The sequence below is a fragment of the Cryptomeria japonica genome, chromosome 1 (genome assembly GCF_030272615.1).
Source record: "Cryptomeria japonica chromosome 1, Sugi_1.0, whole genome shotgun sequence".
In the NCBI taxonomy this organism is placed as follows: domain Eukaryota; kingdom Viridiplantae; phylum Streptophyta; class Pinopsida; order Cupressales; family Cupressaceae; genus Cryptomeria; species Cryptomeria japonica.
Window position 1 is genome coordinate 373313957 of NC_081405.1, and position 23024 is coordinate 373336980.

At 35.9% G+C, this 23024-nt stretch overlaps 1 protein-coding gene across 1 annotated transcript in view; it reads right to left on the bottom strand.

Moving 5' to 3' along the window:
* Positions 1-18393: 18393 nt before the first annotated feature.
* LOC131857450 (phototropin-1B-like) overlaps positions 18394-23024 on the bottom strand; it is a 118978-nt gene continuing 114347 nt past the window's right edge. Inside the window, exons 9-10 of the mRNA XM_059210048.1 lie at positions 18953-19078; positions 18394-18791 (exon numbers count right to left, since the gene is read on the bottom strand). Coding sequence (XP_059066031.1) covers positions 18956-19078 — 123 coding nt within the window. The 3' untranslated portion in view covers positions 18394-18791; positions 18953-18955. The remainder of the gene's footprint in view (positions 18792-18952; positions 19079-23024) is intronic.

Genomic DNA, 23024 nt, shown 5'->3' on the forward strand with positions numbered 1-23024 from the left:
ATATCTGATCCTAAATTATTTTGATATCAACCTTCCAATCTACTTTGGATCTCATGACCTTTTCTCCTTTTGTTTTGCTTCTTTCTCTGTCAAACAGATTACGCATGAGGTTGGTGACTAAACACTGAAAGCCTTTGAATTCACCACTAATTTTCTGTGTATACGTCCTGTGAATAATAAAGAGCTGCTTTAACATCTCAAACCTAGTTTTCAAACTTTCAATCATGTCATGTAAGAAACTTGGGAGAGGCTTAATCATTGAAATCTCCAACACTGCAATTGTCTTGCTCATATGATATAATGAGTAGGCCATGAAATGTTGTCATATCAAATGTTCTTGAGAAAACCTCAACAACTCCCTGTGCTCATCCCATGCTACATCAACATGGTCCAAAATTTCATTGATCTTTGATTCCAACAATGATTTTGCCATGTCTATCTTTATTCTTCTCTCCATCTACAAATAATCTATCTTTAGCACATCCCTTTCATTTCTCAATCTGATTATCTCCAATCTACCTTGAGCCAGATCATTCCTTGATCCCATATCTTCATTAGATGTATGCTCAATCCTGCCCAAAGGTGTGTATGTTGGTCCTGCTCTCAATTGTTCTTCTACAGAAGTCACCTTCTCTTTCAAAATTGTGACCTCTTCATTTGTCTTCAAAGCCACCTTATGAGTAAATTTTGCCACATTTAGACTGAGGCCCGTTGCCTTTGTAGTGGAAGTGTCAACCACTCTTTTGACTAACATACCCCCAAATAATTGATCAACTTCATAGCTCATACTAGGCCTATTTGTGACTCTATGAAGACACCAAATAACTAAATGATCAAGATAATCATCAAATGGTGCTCCTGAAAGTACTTCCTCTCTCTGCACTAGATCCATTGATTATAGATCTATGTCATGTCTCCTTCTCAATTCATAAAAAATAATAGTAGAAGAGATCTCCCATCCTTCCAAAAGGAGTACGCCACTCCTGTTTACAATATGCCTTCCTATCTCTGGGGTCATAGCAACAAATTGTTCCTTTACAGCTCTTAGGACCTCATCTTTCATTATCAATTTTTCATTCCCCAAATTAACAAAGTTAATACCTTTTCTCTTTTCTATTTCATGTGTCAAATTTCTTATAACAAAATGCTTGAATTCCCTGGTATTTATGAAATCATCATCGCTCATGAATTGTTCACAAGCATTCAATCTCACATCTTCACTAAGATCTCCCCCAAGTTTAAAAGCATCAAGGGCCCACTCCTTAGGAGGATTTTGAATGGTAACCCATGTCCTTGTATCAAATATATGAGGAGGTAAGGGCTAACCCCCCTGGAATTCAAAACCTTGATATGACTGGAAAGAGATTCTCTTCCTAGAGATAATATATGCAAGTGAGTGACGACCCTAGGGATCTCTGGGACTTGAAAAATAGAACCACTCAAAGATGGTGCACTGTTGGGCCTCTTCATGGTAGCTTCTGCAAGCAATATTTGTGAGGGGTCCAAAGGGTGTGATGATTTTGGATCAAGAGTAGATGTGGATGGAGGTTATTAGAGGGCTTAGGGGAGGGGAAGCAAGGCCAATGGGAGAGGCAATTGACTGAGGAGATTTTGGCCTTTCCTCCTCTATTACCTATATTGGGGGTATAACATCCAAGCGGGGTCTCTCATGAGGCAGGGGAATTCTATCAACATCTATATAAGTAGCAAAAATTGCTCTCATCCTTGCTTTAGGGATTAGTTGCATCTCCCATGCTGAAGAGTAAGAATTGTCCTCCTTTCTTCTATTTTCCTCAGATTGGATTTTATACCACCTTTCCTTTCTTTTCAATACTTCCTCATAGTTTTTTGCATTCCTTATGAGGTATTCATCATCTTCCTCATCCCATTGATGCTTTGGTGTTTTATCCTTCCCAAGCTTTTTGACAAACCATTTAGAGTCATAAAACCTATATCTAGCTTGAGGAAGTCTATACTTGTTCACCATAAAATCCAAGATATCATATGCTTTCCTATTTAAAAAGTGATACATCCCAATCACAACTTGTGATGGGATCATTGATCCTCTCTTGTGTGACCCTCCCATCAAAGACTTATCAACCTCATTTAATTGATGCATGATTTCTTAAAAGGCCACCCTATCCTAAACATTAATAGGCAAAATCCTAGGAGTAAAAGGACTACCAAAAACCCTTATGATTGTGTAGTCCTTAAAGTAAAACCAAGATCCCAAATTGTGGGTGATACCTAACTCAAGCTTAAGGGTTTTGGGTCTGAGAAATCCTTAGCCATTGGGATTAGACCCCACCTAACTTCCTTTTGCAAAATACTCAAAAGCTTTCTCACAAATAAATTTTCAAAAACCAAATAGTTTGAATCATTCATATGTGAGTCCTAGATATAAGTCCACTCTTGAACAAGAAGCGACTCTCCTTTAGTCGTGGTTACAATCTGCAAATTAGGATGTCATACCTTAAGACCTTTGAACAAAAGCATATGCATAAGGAGAGAGTAATACCTAGAAATTTTTTATTTGCCCATTTTGAAATCACACAAGGCATTATGCAAACTTTGAGCTACCACAAAAGCATAGTCAAAAGGCATATCGATATCCCTGCTTTGGATATCTATACAAATAATCAACATCCAGTATAGAATCAAGTCCCTTGCATTTGCAGCACAAACTTAACATAAATAATAGTATGTAACCAAAAATTAATTGATAAATAGGTCTGTGTTGTAAGGGGAGGTCTGCTTTGATGTCAACTTTCTATCGTTTCCTTTTATGTGTAAAGGCCTGAATGATGCCAATCTTCTTCTATACAAGAGCTCATTTTTCTTATACTCCATATCTATCTCTTGGGGATCAATAAACCAATCTGTGTTAGGGTTGAGCATGAGCACTTCGTTGATAACATCTCTGGTCATCTCTATTAACCTTCCACCTTCACTGGACACAATTTGGCATTCCTAGGGTTAGGGTTCTACAGACTAATAGAAATAATAAGCTTATATAATTTGGCTCCAATTAAATCCTATGACATTCATACAACAATGGGCATTGACAACCTGGAATTATGCAAAGAAGGTCAAAAGCTAGCATGAGTGTAGACAACACTCGCTTCTTAGAAACCCTAACTATTATAGCAAAAAGCACAAAACAATTTTCAGAATATGCAGAGCACTGTAAATACAAATAATCTGCAAGCCTCCTACATGGGAGGTCTTAAGTTCAAATCTCAAAAAGCATTGTTCAATAAAAAAAATATGAATTAGCAGGAGATCGGTGTTAATATAGCAAAGTAATTCAGATCATAACAGGCAAAATGGATTCATTAATTGCAGGCACATATGTAGGTGAGATGGTCAGTCGATGTCAGAAGCGAGCACATAGTAGATTTAATATTTTTTATTCGCCATTACCTCTCAAGCCTCCTTGACATTGTGGAGTTAGCTTGGTCGTGCACCTTTTCCCAATCACACAATTGCGTGACAATCTCAGTCGTAGATCTCTTGTGAAAGTGTCTCTCTTTATCGCACTTAGAAAATGGGGGCATAGGGCCCACACTCTTATTGTGTGGCTTAGCTATCCATATTCTCATCTTATTGGTCAAGACATTTACCGTCAGCCTTCATAGGTCCCACATGCCACATTTGCAGTGACATTGCGGAATTAAACTTCGGATGCATCTTTGATTAGTTGTGCAGTCATACAATCACTTCTGGTTGTTGATCTTAGCTAAATTATTTGCTTAGTAAACTGCAAAGGATGCAACTGTGTCAGGCCCACCTTTCCACCATGTCAATGGCCACATATATGCACAACGAGCTTGAGAAAGTCCCATCTACTACGTAAGAGGCAGGGTTGGGGAGTTAACATTTGCTAGCCCATTAATATAATTGCGCAACTGCGCACAAACACTGGTCGTGGATTTGATTAAAGATGAAGGATAGTTAAAAAAAGAAGGAAAGAGGGGTGAACTGGATGGCTAACATAAAGGGTCGGTCAAACGACGACATAATGGGCCTCAATGGATAACTTAAGAAATCGGAAATTGACTGGGTTGGGGGTCATCGCTGAAATATATCAAAAAGAGAATGCAACATGGCTAGGAGCTGGGGTTTAGGGTTTTAGGCTTAAACCTTTTAAAACATAGAAGATAAACCCTAAGCCATATGGCAAAAATTTTCAAAAACGTCCCAACACTAAGGTCCCCCTTCCACTCTGATTTAGATCTAAGGACCTTTCTAGAATTAAAATAGAGATAAAATAGAGTTCATTCAAGCCACGAAAAAACATTCATAGAATCATAAAAAAGAGACAAAACTGAGTTAATTCAATCCATGATAAAACATTCATAGAATCATAAAACAAAGATAAAACAAAGTTAATTCAAGCCACGACAAATTACAATATTCTTGGAATTACAAAGTAAATCAGAAAGCCTGAATGTATTTGGTCCAATACAAATTATACAATACATATTATGAGCTTCTGTAGCATGCTCCACTCTCCATTTGATGAAAATCCAAATTGTTCTAACATATAGTAAGTGGCTTGCAAATTTGTCAGCAATTCATAATTGGAAGTGGAAGTTGACATCAATGTTTCATCCAAAGTTGCATTCAAGGCTATCAATGGCTTGTCCATGGCCAATAAGTTAGCCTCATTTGTGTTCGTAGGAAACATGTCCAAATCTAGCTTCATTTTTCTCCTCCATCTTATTTTTGAAAGCAACATCTCCAATTTATTGCCGCGTTGTATCAAAACTCATCGACAAACCAAGTTTTGTTAATCTTTGCACCTCTCCATGCAACTTCTTCATCTTTTTTGCAACCTTATCCAAATATTCATGTGATTCCTGTAGTTTCTTACATTTTTGAATGATAGATGAAGCCTTTACTGAGACATCAATGCAGCCGTGAATTCCCTTGGATGTCAAATATTTGTCATTGGATTTGTAGACTGTTTGCAAAATTTGATTTACAATTTTCTCTCTTGAATTCAACTTTTTGTTCTGAGCAATGTATTTAGTCAGCTTCACATAATGTACACCGAGATTTCCAATCAATTCAAACAACTGACATAATTGGTCAACCTTCTGCATTATTTTCTCCCAAATATTTTCTTTTATAAACCTCATTGTGTGTTTCCAAGATCCGCTCAATTTTTATTTGAGAGAGTTAATATCATTGTATGCCTCCTACAACTCTTGAGCCAGTCTTTCATTGTTTTTTCTTTCTTCCTCTTCTTTTTCTTCTAGTCGATTTTCTTTTACCTTCTCTCTATTCAATTGGTCTTGTAATTTTTTTGTTGAGGCAGTGACGTTCTCTAGATTTTTGTATAGTTGTACTGAAGAGGCTCTTTCACTTTCAAATTTTTCGATGCTTTCAGCTAATCTTTTTTTTAGTTCAGTCAGTTACACCTCTGTCTGTTCGTTCTCTGCACTTGTAGATGTAGAGGTATATTTTTTAATCCTTTTCTGTAATTCATTGTTATTGTTCTCTGCAAATTTCCTCTTTGCTTTCTCATTTTCTAGGTCTCTTTGTAACTTTTGTATTTTTCTCTCCAACTTATTTCTCTCTCTCTCTCTCTCTCTCTCTCTCTCTCTCTCGTTTTACAATTGATGTGTACACCACTTCGTTGGTCTTTCTTGACACATTAATTTTGTCCATTTTTTTTTTAACTCATGAGAAATCCATTTGGATGTTGCTAATGTGAAATTGGGAGGGTTCAATCAGATTCTCTAGTTTATTTTGATTTGGTATTGGGGGCATAACAACCATGTACTCCATCATTTCTTTATTTGGGTCATATGTGGGAAATACCCTGCTCATTGCAGGTTATTCCTCTACAACTGTAGTACTTGTAGCCTTCATCATTAGCTTCCTTTTTTCTTTATTTATTTTTGCTCTCTCTCTAAATTGATCAACAAAATTATTGTAATTAAAATCTAGGGTTGTTGACGCTATTGAATGTTTGAATGGTGAAATAGCACTTGCAGTGATGTAGGCACTTCCACCTATGCCTGTGGCTCTAACTATTTTATTGTGAGGTCTAGCAAAAGATACAAAACCCATTCATAATCCCGTCCCACTCTGACTTATAGTTGGGGTTATCAGACTCATTTGATGGCCAAGGGCTTGTTTTGAAGCTGAAAACAATACCTTCATGATGGAACTTGATGTAGTTGGAGTTGTATTGATACTCGCCATTGTTGTCATAAGCTTTTGCTTCTTCAACATGCCTTGATCATTGGGATTTTGCATATTATCTTCTATTGTTGGCCTCTTCTGAGTGTCTTTTTGTCCTTGCACTTGTTGACCACAACTAACTACTAGTACCCATACCATCCCCACCAGTGGCAGTAGCACTTGATTCTCCACAATGTTCTGGTTGTGATTGAATTTGAGTGTCGGTATTTGAAGCTATAATAAAATGAGGTTCATGTTTATAATTATCACCTTTCCATGTTGATTCAACTCTAATGCCTCGCCAATATGTACCTTTTCTTGGAAACTCTACCTCTAGTGGTGTCCAAGGGCCTTGTCCTTTGGACCCTAGACCACCACCTTGATAACCCAATTTTGTGATTATGGTTGCCCCTAAAGAATATTTTTCAAACATGGCCTCACTCAAAATAGATGTTTTTGCAGATTCTGTAACAGCTATTGGAGTTTGACTTGAGGGTATCTCATTATCACTTTGATGACCTCTATCATCATCACTGTCATCATTTTCTTCAGAGGGATTCTCTATATTCCACAATTTTCTAAACTCATAATCCTTTGGGATATCTTCAAAATCTGCAATAGTCTTTGGTTCACCTAGATTCTTCCTCATAGACCCAAAATATTTGATTTTGTTTCGTGTCCAGTTTGCCTTTGTACAAGCTTGTGATAGAGAAGCTGGGATGCTTATTCTAGTAGATGGGACATCAGCCCTTTTGTAAAAATTGTCTAACCTCCTGGTTTGAATCTCTTGCTCTGTTGTTCTCTGTGGGTGCAATGCCATAATTTGTGCTGACAATTGTTCTAGAGAAATACTTTTCTCAGCAACAGTTTCTTCCATCACTTTTTTTACCTCGTCCGAAGAATCCTTGTTTTTCAACATCTCTAACAAGGTTTTACTTACACGTTGGATTTTCCTTGTAGAGTTCTTATCTGCCACAATCATTTCTTTAATGATATCGCATGGATCATACTGCCAGTAACTGTCAACATCAAAATTAAAAAAAAATCAAAGTTTCATATACCACATTGAATGCTTTTCTCTCAAATGTGTACCCTCCACATGAAAAAGGTAATGAAGGAAATATGCTCTTCTTTTGCTGACCATAAAAGTAGATCTTATTTGTACTCTCCATCAGCCACACATATTTCAATGCAAAAACCCTCTCTGTCACATGTATTGGAAGTTTGTATGGTTCTACTCCCGACCCATAAAACCTTAACACAATATATTCTTACATGAGGTACCAGTCAGCCCATTGTATTTCGCGTCCTAGTTGAATGCAATCTCTACAAGACTTGGGCAATCTAGGCATTTGAGTGTTTGTAATTGCATGATACATTGAAGCCAAAAAGGAATCTACAAAATGGTTGTAGTTCCCTCTGTTACCATGCATCCTTATCTTAGTGGTCCAATCATATATTGGATGCATTGTTCCCGCCTCAACATCCTTATACACCTGAATCTGAAGTTTGTTGGGCTTGAATGTTCCACTATATTTCACTACAAGAAGATGACACATGTAGGTTGTAAACCTAAATTTCTTAGAGGAACCTCTTTTAATATCTACAAATTGTTCATGCATGGATTGAACAACGTGCTCAACAAAATTATATCCAACAGGTTGATTAATAGAATGGATAAATACTATTTCAAGGAGGCTTCCACCCACTTCCATATTATTTTCCAATCCCAGGAAAAATGTTAGCATGACAATAGTATCTTGAACCCATGACACAAAAATATATCCTTTATAAGGAGGCTTATGATTTTGATCCAGTTGTTTACCATCCATTGTTATCACTTTGAGATAATTATTTCTCCCCTCTTCATCGACTGCTTCAAAATCACAGGCAAGGTTTTCTAGGTCAATGTGGACGTTTGAGTGTCCAAAATCTCCTGCTCCAAGCCTTGAGTCCAACACACTTTTAAATTCTTCCTCGGTAATGGATACAATTTTTTTTGAATATTTTTATTAACAATTGCTCGTCTATTTCATCATAATTATGGGTGCATACCATGACAATTTCCAGGCAAGGGAAAACCTCAGGCAACATCATGCGTCCCAATCCAACATCCCATCTTGTAGTTTTATTTATGTCTTGGCCTAATATTTTATTATACACAATCTTTCGTACCTTACTGGGCATGCCCCCTACGACCTTATTCTCACATGAAAATCTAAGAGTAGTGGTTAGACTACCATGGATTACATGATCATAAACATCATGGAATTCATTAGAGAAACTTGGGTTTTTAACAAATTGGGTATAGTCTATTTTTGTATCTCTTTGGCTTTCCCCATCACCCATAATTCTACAATCTAAACTACAAAATTGAAAAAATTAAAAACGTGGGACATAGGTGTTCTGTATTTCTCTCAGGAACTTACCCAAAATTTTTAATTTGAAATGATGAAGAAACAAATTGGTGTAGACAAACTTTGTTGCATCCTCGAATCTAGATTCTAATTTTTGAATCTCTCTAGTTAACTGGTTACTCCAAAGTTCAATTTCCCTTAATTTCAAGAGCAACAGAGCTTCCTCGAAGGGAAAAACCGTGGTTAAAATTCGTTTCTTTTTCTTTCTTTCTTTCTTTTATTAAAAACATTCAAATATTTGTTTATTAAAACCTTTCATTCTTGACAATTCTCACAGGTGTCTCTATTTCGGTGACTTTTTTAAGAAACTTGCGTCCTTCACAACTTTGGGCTGAAATAGAGCTTATGCCGTTGATTTGTGATCATTCAACGGTCACTGAATTGATTAAAATTAATTAAGTATACATTTTATAAAAGTTAATTGGACAATGCTGACACGTGTTTGTATTCCACGGACTTTTTGAAGAAACCTTTGTGCTTCAGAACTTTGGACCGAAATTGAGCTTATGTCGTTGATTTGTGATCATCCAATAGTCATTAAATTAATTGATTAATTAATTATAGACTTATAGTTAACTAGCACTTGCACCTTGCCGATAGTAAAATTTAAATTATTGATGAAACTTAATGTAGTTTATAAACAAGTGAATAAATTAATATAATATTTAAATCCAAGAAATGAATAAAATTTTCAAGCCCGTTCATGAGCCTAGACATGATGATCCATCATTGCTGAATGCAAAAGAACAATTCAAACATCAATGGGAACCATCGAAGAAAGGATGGATCGAGGCAAATTTTGATGGTGTGTCAAAGGGTAACCCAGGAGTTTCAGGTGTCGGGGTGGTGTTTAGGGATTGACATGGCAATATAATTTCTTGGGGAGCAAATAGGCTAGAGAAAGGGACTAATAATGAAGCATAGATTCAGGCTGCACTATTGGTTGTTGAATGAGGCTTAAAATTTGGATTAAAAAATTTCCATCTGGAAGGCGACTCCCTGATTATTGTAAATGTAATTATCAAAGGAGAATCTCAAGCGCGATATTTAAACAAATTTGTTTAGAAAATTAAACATGATTTAAATTTTTTTGCAGACTTTAAAGTTTCCCATGTGCGACAAATTGGGAGCAAAGCGGTTGATGTGTTGTCCAAATGGGCTACATCTTTTCAAGAGACACAAGAATATCGACTTGAAGATTTATCAATATGTTCTAATTAATAAGAAAAGTAGGTTTTCAGGACCCGAAACCTTTAACATAGGAGATTAAGAAATATCATCATAGAGTATCCAGACCATAAAAAACAGCTTACAAAACGACTGACAATAAAGCTAGTTAACAGAAAGGACAACAAAAGATAGAAACAACAAAACAACAAAAACCAGGAAAACACTGCACAGTTAAAGATTTATCAGTATGTTACTAATCAAACCAAGAAAATAGAAAGTTCACTAGCTTGAGATTATAAAATTACATATCTATGCTACCTGATTGAAGTATGGTTGAATATGTGTAACTATGAAATGGAACAAATTTTACGTGCTTATTTTATAAAGTGATGATTGATAATCAATATTAACAGTGATGCTTGATGAGTAACTATCATGGATTTTGATATTCAATGACAACATATTGTGTAAGATGATAGCAATACTTGAATAAAAGAAGTATGGTTCCCTTTACATAATGTGTTTTTCTGACAGTGATGCATGGACATCTTATTTGTTAACTTGCTTGTACAATAAAGCAACAAGGATGTGAAACAATAAGCTAGTGAAATAGTAAGTAAGGGTTTAAGGAACAAAATAAATCACGAGGATGTAAAACATTAAGGGTATAGAAAACTGAAAAAGAAAATGAACATCAATGAAACAATAGAAAGAACACTTCCTAAAGTTTGTAAAGTAGTAAGTGTTTAAGAAACAAAAGAAACCATTGCCATTGTCCATTATGTATGCTATTTAATTTGTAAAGATAATACAAGGGGGTTCTCAAGTTGACAACACAATACTTAACAAAGTCTGATTTTGTTTTTGAAGTTGGATGGAACTGACACAATTAGAGTTTCAAATGGGGGACATGATAGTTTAAGGAACAAAATAGACAATGAGGATGTAAAATAGTAAAGGGTATTGAAAACTGAAAAGGAAATGAACATCAAGGAAACATTACAAAGAACGTTTCTCAATTCGTGAAGACTTTAAAATTGTAAGTATGTAAAACAGTAAGGGTTTAAGGAAGAAAATAGTCAATGAGGATGTGAAACAATAAGGTTATACAAAACTGCAAAGGAAATGAACATCAAACAAACATTAGAAAGAAAATTTCCTTGAGACAGTAAAGAAGTAAACATTAGAAAGAACATTTCATCTAAACACAAAATTACCTTGTTGTTCATTGTTCATTTTAGAATTATCTTCATTTCAGAATTACCTTTATTTCAAAAGAAAAATTCCTTCTTGTTCATTGTTTATTACAGAATTACCTTCAGTGATCAATGTCTTTGTCACTGTCCATTATGTATGCTATTTCATTTGTAAAGATAATACAAGGAGCTTTCTCAAGTTGACAACACAATACTGAAGTCTGAATTTGTTTTAGAATTAGGATGGAAATTTCACAATTAGATTTTTAAATTGGGGGACATGATAGTTTAAGGAACAAAACAAAGAAAGTAAGGGTTTAAGAAATAGTAAGGATGTGAAACAGTAAGGATGTATAATAGTAAGCATGCGAAATAGTAAGGGTTTAATAAACTAAACAAAGCACGAGGATGGTAAAACAGTAAGGATGTGAAATAGTAAGGATGTATAGAAAAACTATGTGAAACCGTAAGGGTTTAAGAAAGTAGACAAAGCATGAGGATGTAAAACAGTTCGAGACCACCGGAAGGGTGGGCCAAAATAAGTTAAAGAAGGCCATGAATTATTATCAATGTGATTAAAGAAGGCTAGTTAAATGCATGGCATTTGAAAAAATATATATTAATTGCCAAAGAAATCAAGGTTCTCGAAGTAGGGAAGAAAATGAAATTTTCAAAAATTCAAGTTGAAGGTGATTCATTAATTATTATCAATGCCATTCAAGAAGCCTTGTTGAATGTATGACATCTGGAAAAATATATATTAATTGCTAAACAAATCATATCCTCTTTTGAAGCTATTCAAATCTTTCATGTGGTACGATCTAGGAATGAGGTGGTGGGTGAATTGTCCAAATGGGCAAATTCATTAAATGTTAAAGGTGGTGGAAATGTGTATGAAGATTATCAAGATCTAGCGAACGCCATCATTTTGGGAAAACAATTATGTCGCGGCAAGGAGGTAAGGCGTTGGGAGGAGAATTTAAAGGGATCAAATATTACCTGGAGAATATTGCATGTGATGAGATTGTAGGTGATAGGTGGCATTACAAACACAACATGGAAGTGACTTTATCGTTATATACTTTGAAACAACAACTAGCATTAGTAGGAAGGATTACAAAAAAGAGGCTCAAATCAATTTTCAAGAATGAGGACAAGGATTCGTTGAACACCTTGGAGACGCTACTGGGGAAAGTGTTCATGGAGACACAACACAAGTATTGCATGAACATGGATATTGTATACACAATGGTGGCTTGGGGATTGGAGATTGGGAAGGAGGAGGAGATTGAATGGGTGTTGAAGGCATGCGTGGAGGGGGATTGGATGTATGACCTCCAACCTGTGCTCACGAGGGCCATCCCAAGTATAGGCTTTGATCTTGAAGATGGGGAGGTAATGGAAGGAGTTCATGACCTGGTGCCATTTATTAGATGAAAATATGGGGAGGACCAAGAATTGAGGAGGGTAGAGGTGGTAGTGGGGTGGAAATTATTGGAGCAATTTCTAAGTATGAAAGAAATGGGGGTGGCGAGACCACATGGGCATGGGAAACATGTGGTGGGTGGGAAAGTTGTGGAGGAGCAGTGGCCGGCGAGGGGAAAATTTTCCTTGGAAGACTATTGGGTGAATGGACCCATGGGGGGCCACGAGGTATGATTTTCTCTAACTTTTGGAATTTTTTTTTGCTTCAAGTCATGAAAATTTTGTTCGATTTTGAGTAGATGTAAAGACATTTTGATCTAAATGCATTGGAAGTCTTAGTGTTTTGTGGTGAATGTAATAGACAAAGGGGTTTTTGTATGTGGGCTAGTATGGGGTTAGGTCTTCTTAACAAGATGATGGCTTGGGATGGCATTGGTTTTTGTAATTCAGCCAGTCCATTTTAAAGGATTTTGGAAATGTATGTAATCTTTTGATTTTAAATATAAAGAAAATATCAATATTACCGACTGAAAAAATAAATAAATATAAGTGTTTAGAAAATTGGACGAAACAAAATAAAGAGAAGGATGTGAAACAATATTGGTTTAAGATAGTTATCAAAGCATGATGATATATAACAATTAAGGGCTTACAAAAATGAGAAAGGTATGAACCTGAAGGAACAAAAGAAATAATATTTCCTTAACACTCTAAAATAGTGAGAAAGGGTTTAACAAATAGAGACTGTAAAATAGAAAGGATGTGAGACAAACAAAGAGTGAAAAACAATAAGGATGCGAGACAATAAGAATTTATGAAACTAAAAAAGCATGAGGATGGATACCAATAAGTGTTTTGAAAACTGAGAAGGATATAGACATCGAGGAAACATAAGAAATAACATTTCCTTAAGACCGTGAAGCAACAAGAAAGGGTTAACAAACTAAAACGTATAAAATAGAACAAGATTAATACTTGAAACAAATATGTGTCTTCTTCCTCCTCTTCAATGCCTGCTATGTCTTCTTGCTCATCTTCGATGCCTGTTGTGTCTCCTTCGTGACTCAAATGAGATGATTTCATGTTTATTTCTATTTTTGAAATGTATTATTTGTTGTTGTAGCCTCATTAATGTCTGTACTCTTTCTAGTTTGAATTTTGAATGTCCATTGATTTTGTAGTGCCAATTTCTTTTTGCCATTTATTTCTAAGTTGATTGCTCTTGAATGGAAAATGGTGGTGGTGGATGTAGGTGGGAGTGGTGGTGATATGACCAGTAGGTGTGTGATGAAGTGACCACTACATGTGTAGTTGAGCCGGGACAAAGGGTGCAGTAACGTGTTTAACTTGGTCATGCCTTAGTAGGCACACGCGGTCGAACTAGTTGTATTACATGACCTATGATGATGTTGTTTTGAGTCCATGGACTTTCACATGGCAGTCAAGTGTTGTTATGGTGGTTTATTAGTAGGGTGGTGAGGCTTAGTAAACTGTTGTTGTTTTGGTTGTTTTTGGTTTATGTGGACACGTATATTTTGAACATACAACCCAGTGATGGACACACTAGAATGTGTCAGTGGTATGGATAGGTGCAGATTAATCTAGTCCCACTTGTATGACTGCTAGCTTTTGTACTCAATGTTATCTACATACACACACACACATACACATACACATACACATACACATACACATACACATACAAATACACATACACATACACATACACATTCACATACCAAAGTGTGTACAAATTATATCTATTATTTAATTAATTTGAAAATGTGTAACTTTTTCACATTACCCTGACACGTACTAGGTGATCAGGTGCACCTCTGTGGGCCCCTAATCGCCCTGGTACCATCACATGTTTTGGACCCTATGCATGTATTGGTTCCTCTCCCCTACATTAATTTGCATGAGTTTTTCAATAGGATTCATGGAATGGAAGTCATGATTGGTGGAGCATAGGTATGCACAAGATGAATTTGTTGAACATGCTTTAGAAACATTCAAATAAATACATTAGAACGCCACAACCTTTGCAACAACTGGAAGACATAGAACTTTACCCTACGCTAAAATGGTGTACTCGAAAAGGGCAAATTTTCACGTATTATAGTTGGTGAAACCCTAGTAGAAATGTATGCAAAATGTGGAAATATACATAATAGATGTGAGTAGTTTGACAAGAAACTTCATAAAAATGCATGATCATGAGTGTTATAATGGTAGGGTATGCACAAAACAAAATTTGAAACTTTTAATAAGTGCAAAAGGTAGGTGTAAAGCGCAATTCCATGCCCATGTGGATCTTTAGAATGGAACATTGATATCCATCAAAGCACATTTTTATGGTTGCGAATGCTCAGGCGAATGCTTTTATGTTGTCCCCTTAGATACTATGTCCTTATTATTGAAATTGACTTGAACATTTTTATGTTGTCCCCTTAGATACTATGTCCCTTTTGAGTGTGGGCTATTATGACAATGAGTCCTTCCTAGCTCACCATTTGACCTGAGCACCGATACTAGTTAAGTTAAGAGATACTTTAAACATTCCTTTCATTGTTAATTAAATTGAATAGACATGAACATTACAATAATCCCATTGTTTAGGATGAGTATGGGAAATGCTAATCTTTTAGGATCCTAGGCATGGTTTATCTTAGAAAGGTTAATGTATAAAACATTAAAAATAAAGAAAATAAAAAATCACAAAACGTTCAGTTGGGCTATAAGAGCCGCTAAGCTGGGAGGGCTTTGGAAGGGAATTAGGATTCAGAATGTTCCACAAAGCATTTCGCATTGCTTGTTTGCAAATGATACCTTGTTATTTGGTCAGGCCTCTTTGGGTGAGGCAAGAGTGATAAAGGGGATAATACAAAATTATGCATCCTTTTCGGGTCAGAGAATCAATGTTGATAAGTCAAAGATTTTTTTCCTTCATGCTTCACAATTGGTTCAGGATAGATTGAAGATTTTTTGGGGATTTGCATCTGGAAATCTTCCTTGTTCTTATCTTGGTATACCTTTCTTCATTAAGCCAGATAGAGTTGAGTTTTGGGATAAGATCATTTCAGTTATCTCTAGAAGGATCCTATCCTGGAATCATAGATGGTTATCTTTGGCTAGTAAGATTGTTCTTATTAAGTCTGTCCTAAATGTTGTTCCTATTTATCTCATGTCTATTTTGCAGTCTCCGAAAGCGGCTCTCGTTAGTTTGCAAGATACTCTTAGGTCCTTCCTTTGGAGTAGTAATAAAGATGGTAAGAAGAAACTCCCTTTGGTAGCATGGGATAAAGTTTGTTTGCCTAAAAACCTTGGGGGCACATGCATTAGGAGTCTGGAAAGTTAGAATTTAGCCTTAGGTGCAAAGTTGGTTTGGAAATTGTATGAGAGACCATTCTCCTTCTAGACACAAATTATGTTTGCTAAACATTTAAATAACGGACCAAGAGAATATGTTTTTCAAGTTTCTAATTTACCATCTGGTTCAGCTATTTGGAATTTTCTATGAAAATGTAGATCAATGATTTTGCCTCATCTCTCAAGGATTATTCATAATGGTAGAAAAGTCAGGTTTTGGGAGGAAGTTTGGAATGGACATCCCCCTCTGGTGAACTCGAGGGATTGGTCTCCTTTAATTTCCACTGTTTCTTCCCTTTGGGGTGTCTTTGTGGCTGATTATTTTGAAATTGAGTATAGTGGGAATCTTAAGGTGGCAAAATGGAAATCAATTGAGTTTTTAGATATTGATCAAAATGTGAAATTGGAATATGAAAAGATGTTGGCGGAGAGAGTAATAATTCTTTCTAATGCTGACGATGAGCTTATCTGGACAAGGAATATCTCTAGTAAGTACACAGTTAAGGATGGCTATAATTCTCTCTTGGTTGCTAAAGATTTATCTACTTGGGCCATACAAGCTGTTTTGGCATATGGCTTGCCTCCCAAAGGCTGGTGCTTTTGCTTGGTTAGCAGTGCAGGACAGGGTCCTTACAGGAATGAGGTTGGACAGGTTGGGTATTACTACAGTATTTTCTTGTGTCTTTTGTAATAAAAATTTAGAATCCTCTGCACACTTGTTTCTTCATTGTGATTTTGCCTATGCTTGCTGGCAGTGGTTGTTTGAAAAGCTTAATCTTTCCTTTGTTATTGGTAAGGATCTCCTTTCCCACTTTAGAGCCTGGCCTCTCCTGTTTGCCTCATCTTTCTATGCATGTCTTTGGATTATTTCTCCATCTATTGTGATTTGAAATATTTGGTTAGAGCATAATAATAGGATTTTTAAACAAACAAGTTCTTCCTTGGTTGAGGTTTTATTGAAGATTGAATCTTCCATCTTTGAAGTTGCTTTGTCTTTTATCTATAAGAATTTGGAAACCCTTACCTCTTTTTCTCATTGGGATGGTAGGGTAACTCGAGTTTGGAGAATGTTATCAATCTTACCTTTTCATGGATCTATTTTAAATAAGACTAATGCTAAAAGTAAGAGAAATTTTGCTTGTTGGAAACCTCCTCCGCAAGGGCACTTTAAATTGAATCTTGATGGTGCTTCTCGTGGGAACCCTAGCCTGGCAGGGGTAGGTATGGTAATTTATGATCATAAGGTAAGATTTATTCAGGCTCGTTGTCATGCGATTGGTTTCAAGTCTAACAATTGTGCAGAATTTTTTGCTTTGTCCTTTGGTTTGGATATGGCTATATCTTTGGGAATTAAGGACTTGATCATTGAGGGTGATTCTATGGTTATTATTCAAAGTGTCATGAAAAAGAAGTCGAATTGTTGGCAATACAATATATACTTGATCATATTTTGCAAAAATTAGACTTTTTTGATTCTTTCTTGATTTCCCACTGTTATAGGGAAGTGAATAAGATTGCAGATTTCTTGGCTAATTTAGCCATTGACAATGATGCTAATATGCGGGAGGTAAGTGTGGATGAGATCCCTTCCTCGGTTTTAGAATTTTTGAAGTAAAGAAGGGCATGTTTGTTGTCTTCATCTATCTCCTTATTTGGTGTGGTTTTTCTTTGGTGTGGGTTCTGTTATGTTAGATCAGAATGTTTATTTTGATAGGGTGTCTGATTATGGTTTCATTTTTGTTATGTGGTATCATTCTAACTAGTGGTTGGAGAATTGTGTTTTATAGACAGGACTGGTGTTTTTTGGCAGCAATGGATATGCATCCTTCAGTGATCATACTTTAATCTTCTTTCTATATGCTTCTATTGGTGACTTCCTTTATATCTAATGCGGCTTATGTAATTGGGATGGGTTTTTTGATGTACTATGCCAATGGGCATTTGGTATTGGGTAGAATAAGCTTGTGTTACTTAAGCAATACTAAAGGGTTTTCTTACTGGTTCTTTCCCTTCAGTGCTTTCTGAACCAGACACTGTTAAAAAACTTTTAAAATTTAATATAGTTCAGTGATTCTATCCACTTTTATCCAAAAAAAAAAAATTAAAATAAAAAAATCACAAAAAACAAACCATAACATAGGTTCAAAATGTTATTACACTAAGATAAACAAAGTTAGAGGTTAAAACATTGTTGTGTTGTTTTTGCAGGCAGAGGCAAGACTTCGGTTGGTTGAGTTTAGGTTAAATTGGTTCCTTTAATTGTTTTTTAAGTTTCATGAGCTTGAGTTCATCTTGAAAATATCTATTCCTTGAAACATTTCGGAAATATCATCAGCGTTAGGTTACGATTCGGGGAAGGACTTATTGGTTCTGAAGAATCCAGAACATTTCCAAGCGAAATTAGATTCAGGATCATAATCTGAATCGAACTTGTATGGGTATGAGAGAGGTTTAGCATCGAAGTAGGAAATAAAATGGGGAAGACAAACATGACATTGCATAAGAATCACATTTCTGAAGATACATGATTGCATGTTACTCTGCATATTACTAAAACTGGGTTATAAACTAAATTTAGTGCTCTCAAAGACAGAAAATTAGATATATTACTATATCTCTCATGTTTTTCAATGCAGATCTCAAACCAATTATCAGAAATCAATAATATCAACACAAAGTGACAACTGATTACAATGGCAGGCTAAATCAAATTTCCATTATATTCACAATGTGCATTGTGCCTATATGTAGCCCTCTTTGGTTTGGACTATGTCAAATTCTGTTGCTTTGATTTGGAATTAATGAGTGTGTTAATATCTTCATTCACAGACTAAACAAAAGTAGCTGAATATATTTTATGCATGGAATTACAGCACCCATTCCAAATTGCATCTAAAAATGACCGTATCCATTTGTCAGGCACTTGTGCAATGCAAGTATGATGCATACATCACATCTGCAAGTTGTTCCACCCAAAGATCAATGCTTCGTAATAGCTTGCAATTAAAACTTGATAATTCTGCAAGAAAACATTTTGAACTATTTATTTTCGGTCTGATGTAAAATCTTATTAATATTGATGTTTTGGGTTGAATCACTAGAAGCAATTAATTAGTTTTCTTTTCCGTTAAAGGCAAATCACTGGAAAGAGAAAATTGTTATTAGATAGAAAGAGAGAACCATTCAGAAGACACTTGAATGCATGGCAAGGAGTGCCTCTCTTTCGCTCCAGTCTGAAGACATTGCTTTGGTATTATCAACATTTTCTCCTATTGTCGGCATAGGCACATCAAGTTTGGGGGGTTTCTGAATGCCATGAAGATTTGTCAGTTCTCATCTAAATGAAAATTTTATACTCGTTGCCAAAATTAACAAATATGATATAATTAGGAATTAAATTGCTTTCTTCAGTTATAGAGATGTTCAAGAGTTAATATTAGATTTGAAATTCAATATAAAAGCAATTAAACAACTGAAAGTAATTAATTGCAATAATGACGTTAAAGTAAAAATAAAACATTGGAATTTCTGCTATGTGGTATCATTCTAACTAGTGGTTGGAAAATTGTATTTCATAGACGGGTGGTTCAGACTGGTGTTTTTTGGCAGCAATGGATATGCATCCTTCAGTGATCATACTTTAATCTTCCTTCTATATACTTCTATTGGCGGCTTCCTTTATATCTAATGCGGCTTATGAAATTGGGATGGGTTTTTTGATGTACTATGTCAATGGGCATTTGGTATTGGGTAGAATAGGCTTGTGTTACTTAAGCAATACTAAATTTAATATAGTTCAGTGGTTCTATCCACTTTTATCAAAAAAACAAAAAACAAAAAACTTTAGAAGACCATTATTATGTGCAAAATTACCAATGATGAAAAACAATATTAATGAATAATCAATTGTGCAATTTTTTGCGTAGTAATTATTTAAAGAAGCCTCCGTAACATTTCATGAGAGGATCAAACTTGTCTTTTGATTTTAAACTTACGAACAATAAAACAATATGCGACAAAATACCAATCTATTATGGTATTAATGACTTCTAAGTAGAATTTAACACCTAAATGAAAATTTCAAGATTACATTGAGGATGTTCTCTTGATGGAAGAAACTTGACCAGAATTGATTTTGTATTTAGGAACTCTATCATTTATTTCTATTACCCGATGATAGTTAAGGTCCTCCAAATCTAACAAGGCTCCTGAAGATGTATCAAAACTTATTTCTGGTGAAGTCACATGCCTTCAAATATTTCTTTTCTTTAGCATTTTCCTCTAAGACATCTTATATAGCTAACCTGGCTATACTAGATGCTCCTTATGATTGGGAAGAAGGAAATTGGGTGAGGGCAAGGAGTACATGGAAACTGAAGAAAAGGATCTAGGTCAAATTAGAAATATATAACAAATATTTAGGGATCACTGAACTATTAGGGACCTAAAAAAGTCAACCTGAAATGGAGAGTTGAAAACTTGAAACAGTTTCCTTAGTATGAGGTTGGATTCATTGCACAACTGACTAAGAAAGATCTTATTACATTTGCAATCTCCTCCCTATTTTTGTACCTCCATTTTTGGTTCTAGTTCTTGCTTGGCTACCTTTGTGTCCAATTTCAATTCCTGCTTTCCAATTCTTGCTTGACAAACTTGATTTATAGTTCCAAATTAGTTTCTCTCCATTTTTGTCTCAAATCTTCTTTCAGTCTAGATGGATATCCTGCAATATCTCTCAAGCACTTAAATCATGTACGTGCATTCTAGTTTATCACCAAAAATTTACATATTGGACAATGTATTTGATCATCATCTAGGAAACCTTGGTGATTGCGAACTTTCTTATAGACACTTGTGAGATTCCTTTACTTTTCTGTTGATTCCTAATTCTTCATGAGGTAAGTCATGCATCCTTGGAGGAAAACAAATAATGGTTTGTTCCTCCATAAATTGTTTCCGTTAATGCTTGCTTGTCTGCTGTAATATTTTCTTTATTTTCATCCCCAGAAATTGAACTTCTCCTTGGAAACACCTACATCGACAATCTCATCTTGAAATCTCTTTATTTTTTGCACCTTGCCTTTACCTAAATCATTCAAGTCAAGTTGTCGTTCCCTTAGTCTCTATATTTCTGTCATATATATTGTCAAACACCTTCGGAAATAGCAGGTTCACTAAAGTAGTGGGTAACATGTTTATCTTGAACTCAGGACAACAAGCTTAAACCATTATAAAATATGTTTGGAGTGTGTTGTGACCATTTCACACATCGCCCCATTAAAATGGGGACCCCCTCTTTTTGCTTCTATTTTGCCTGTTCTTCTCTCTGCTTTTAGGGTTTTGAGTAAGTGAGTGAGTCGTCTGGACTAGGGTTAAGCCTTAGGGGTTTCTTTTGGATATTTTCAAGCCGAGTCCAGTCAAATTTTGAAAGATTATTAAGCATCCTCCCGAAGGTTGCAAATTTTGAAATAGGATGAGCCTGTCAAAAAGTCAAGTATGTCTCAGGTTAGGTCCAGTCAGGATTTTGAGGGCAAATTCAAGTTATGTCTAAGTGTTAGCATTTTAATGATGAAATTGTACATTTTTTGTCTGGATAAATTTTGACCAAATTTTTGAAGGCTTGCTAACTGGTCCCTGGCCTTGAAGATGACCTAACCCTGCTTGGTGAAGTGATTGAAGATCTAAATTGTGGTTATTTTGGCTTATAAAGGCAAAATCGCCCCTGTCCCTCTCCCAGGGACCAAGGCGAAAATGATATTTGGTGCATCTTGGTTACTGACTTGTTTTAATTGTTTTGTGCAGGGTCGCCAGGGGATATAATTGGACGTAAATTGAAGATTTCAAAGATTTTGAAGACTCGAAAATGATAAATTTTGAAGGATTAAGACAAATCGCTCCTGTCCTCCACTGAAGGACCAAGGCGAAATGGTTTACTCAGGTCATTCTTGGCCTTGATTGGTCAAATTGAAGCGCCAAGGAGATAATGATGGATGAAATCAACATGATAGAACACCCAGACTTAGTCAAAAGCAATGAAAGGTTGAACTTTATCTAGCAAGATGAATTCGCTCCTATCCCTCACCAAGGGACCAGAGCGATTTTCTTTGTATACACCTTTTTGGACCTTTTTTGGACTTGGGCTCTCGTTCATGGATTGTAAGAAGATGGTATCTTCCCCAGCAAAGGAAATTTGAGATGAAAATTGTAATGATTTGGCCTTGAGGACAAAAATCGCTCCTGTCCCTCACTGAAGGACCGAAGCTTGAATTCCGAATTTGCATTATCCTCACAAGATTTAAGTGATTTTGCGATTTGAAGAGGTCAAAAGAAGTATGTTTTATTCGTTGAATATAACTTGAGTGGCCTACAAAGGAGAAAATCAACCCAAGTTGCAATAGGCACTCCTGTCCCTCTCCAAGGGACCAGAGCGATTTTCTCACAAGACAAATTTTTTGGCGAAGGTAAAGTGAGTTTCAAGTTTGAGATGAATGAAGGAAGGCGTAATCACTCCATTGAAGATAACTTTGAAAGTCAGCAAAGCATAAGTGAGCTCATAATTGCCAAGGCGCTCCTGTCCCTCTCCAAGGGACCAGGGCGAAAAACACATTGATAGGCCTTCCTCCCCAAATTTGGACGAATCCAGATCAAGACATAAGATTGGAGTGATATTTAAAATGCTTCAAGGAAGAATGGAGTTGCAAGGACCACGAAATTCGATGAAAAATGGCTAGGGCGCTCCTGTCCCTCACCAAGGGACCAGAGCGAAATCTTCAAATTTGCCTAATAGCCTAACATTTTGGAATGCTACTTTCGTTTCCAAGACTCAAGATGGAATAAGGAATGATGTTTTATGCTTTGAAGGTAATTGGATATTGATGTGGTCAAGAATTTGTGCTATGGACTAAAAATCGCTCCTGTCCTTCACTGGAGGACCAGGGCGATTTCTATAAAACCAACAATTTTCCTCCAAAGCCACGCCAAGACAAGGTGATACAAGATGGGAAATGCCTTTCGAAAATGATGGACAAGGAATTGCCCCCAAGAATCAACAATCCTAGGCTAAAAAACAAAAATCGCTCCTGTCCTTCACTGGAGGACCAGGGCGAAAATCCTTAGAAGAGCTCATTTTGTCTTGAGAAAGCAAGTTGAACATGCACTGAAGAGACGAGTGAAGATCATTGTTTACCTCCAAACTTGAATTGGCGATTTGAAAGACAAGGATCAAGGACAAAGACAAAAATCGCTCCTGTCC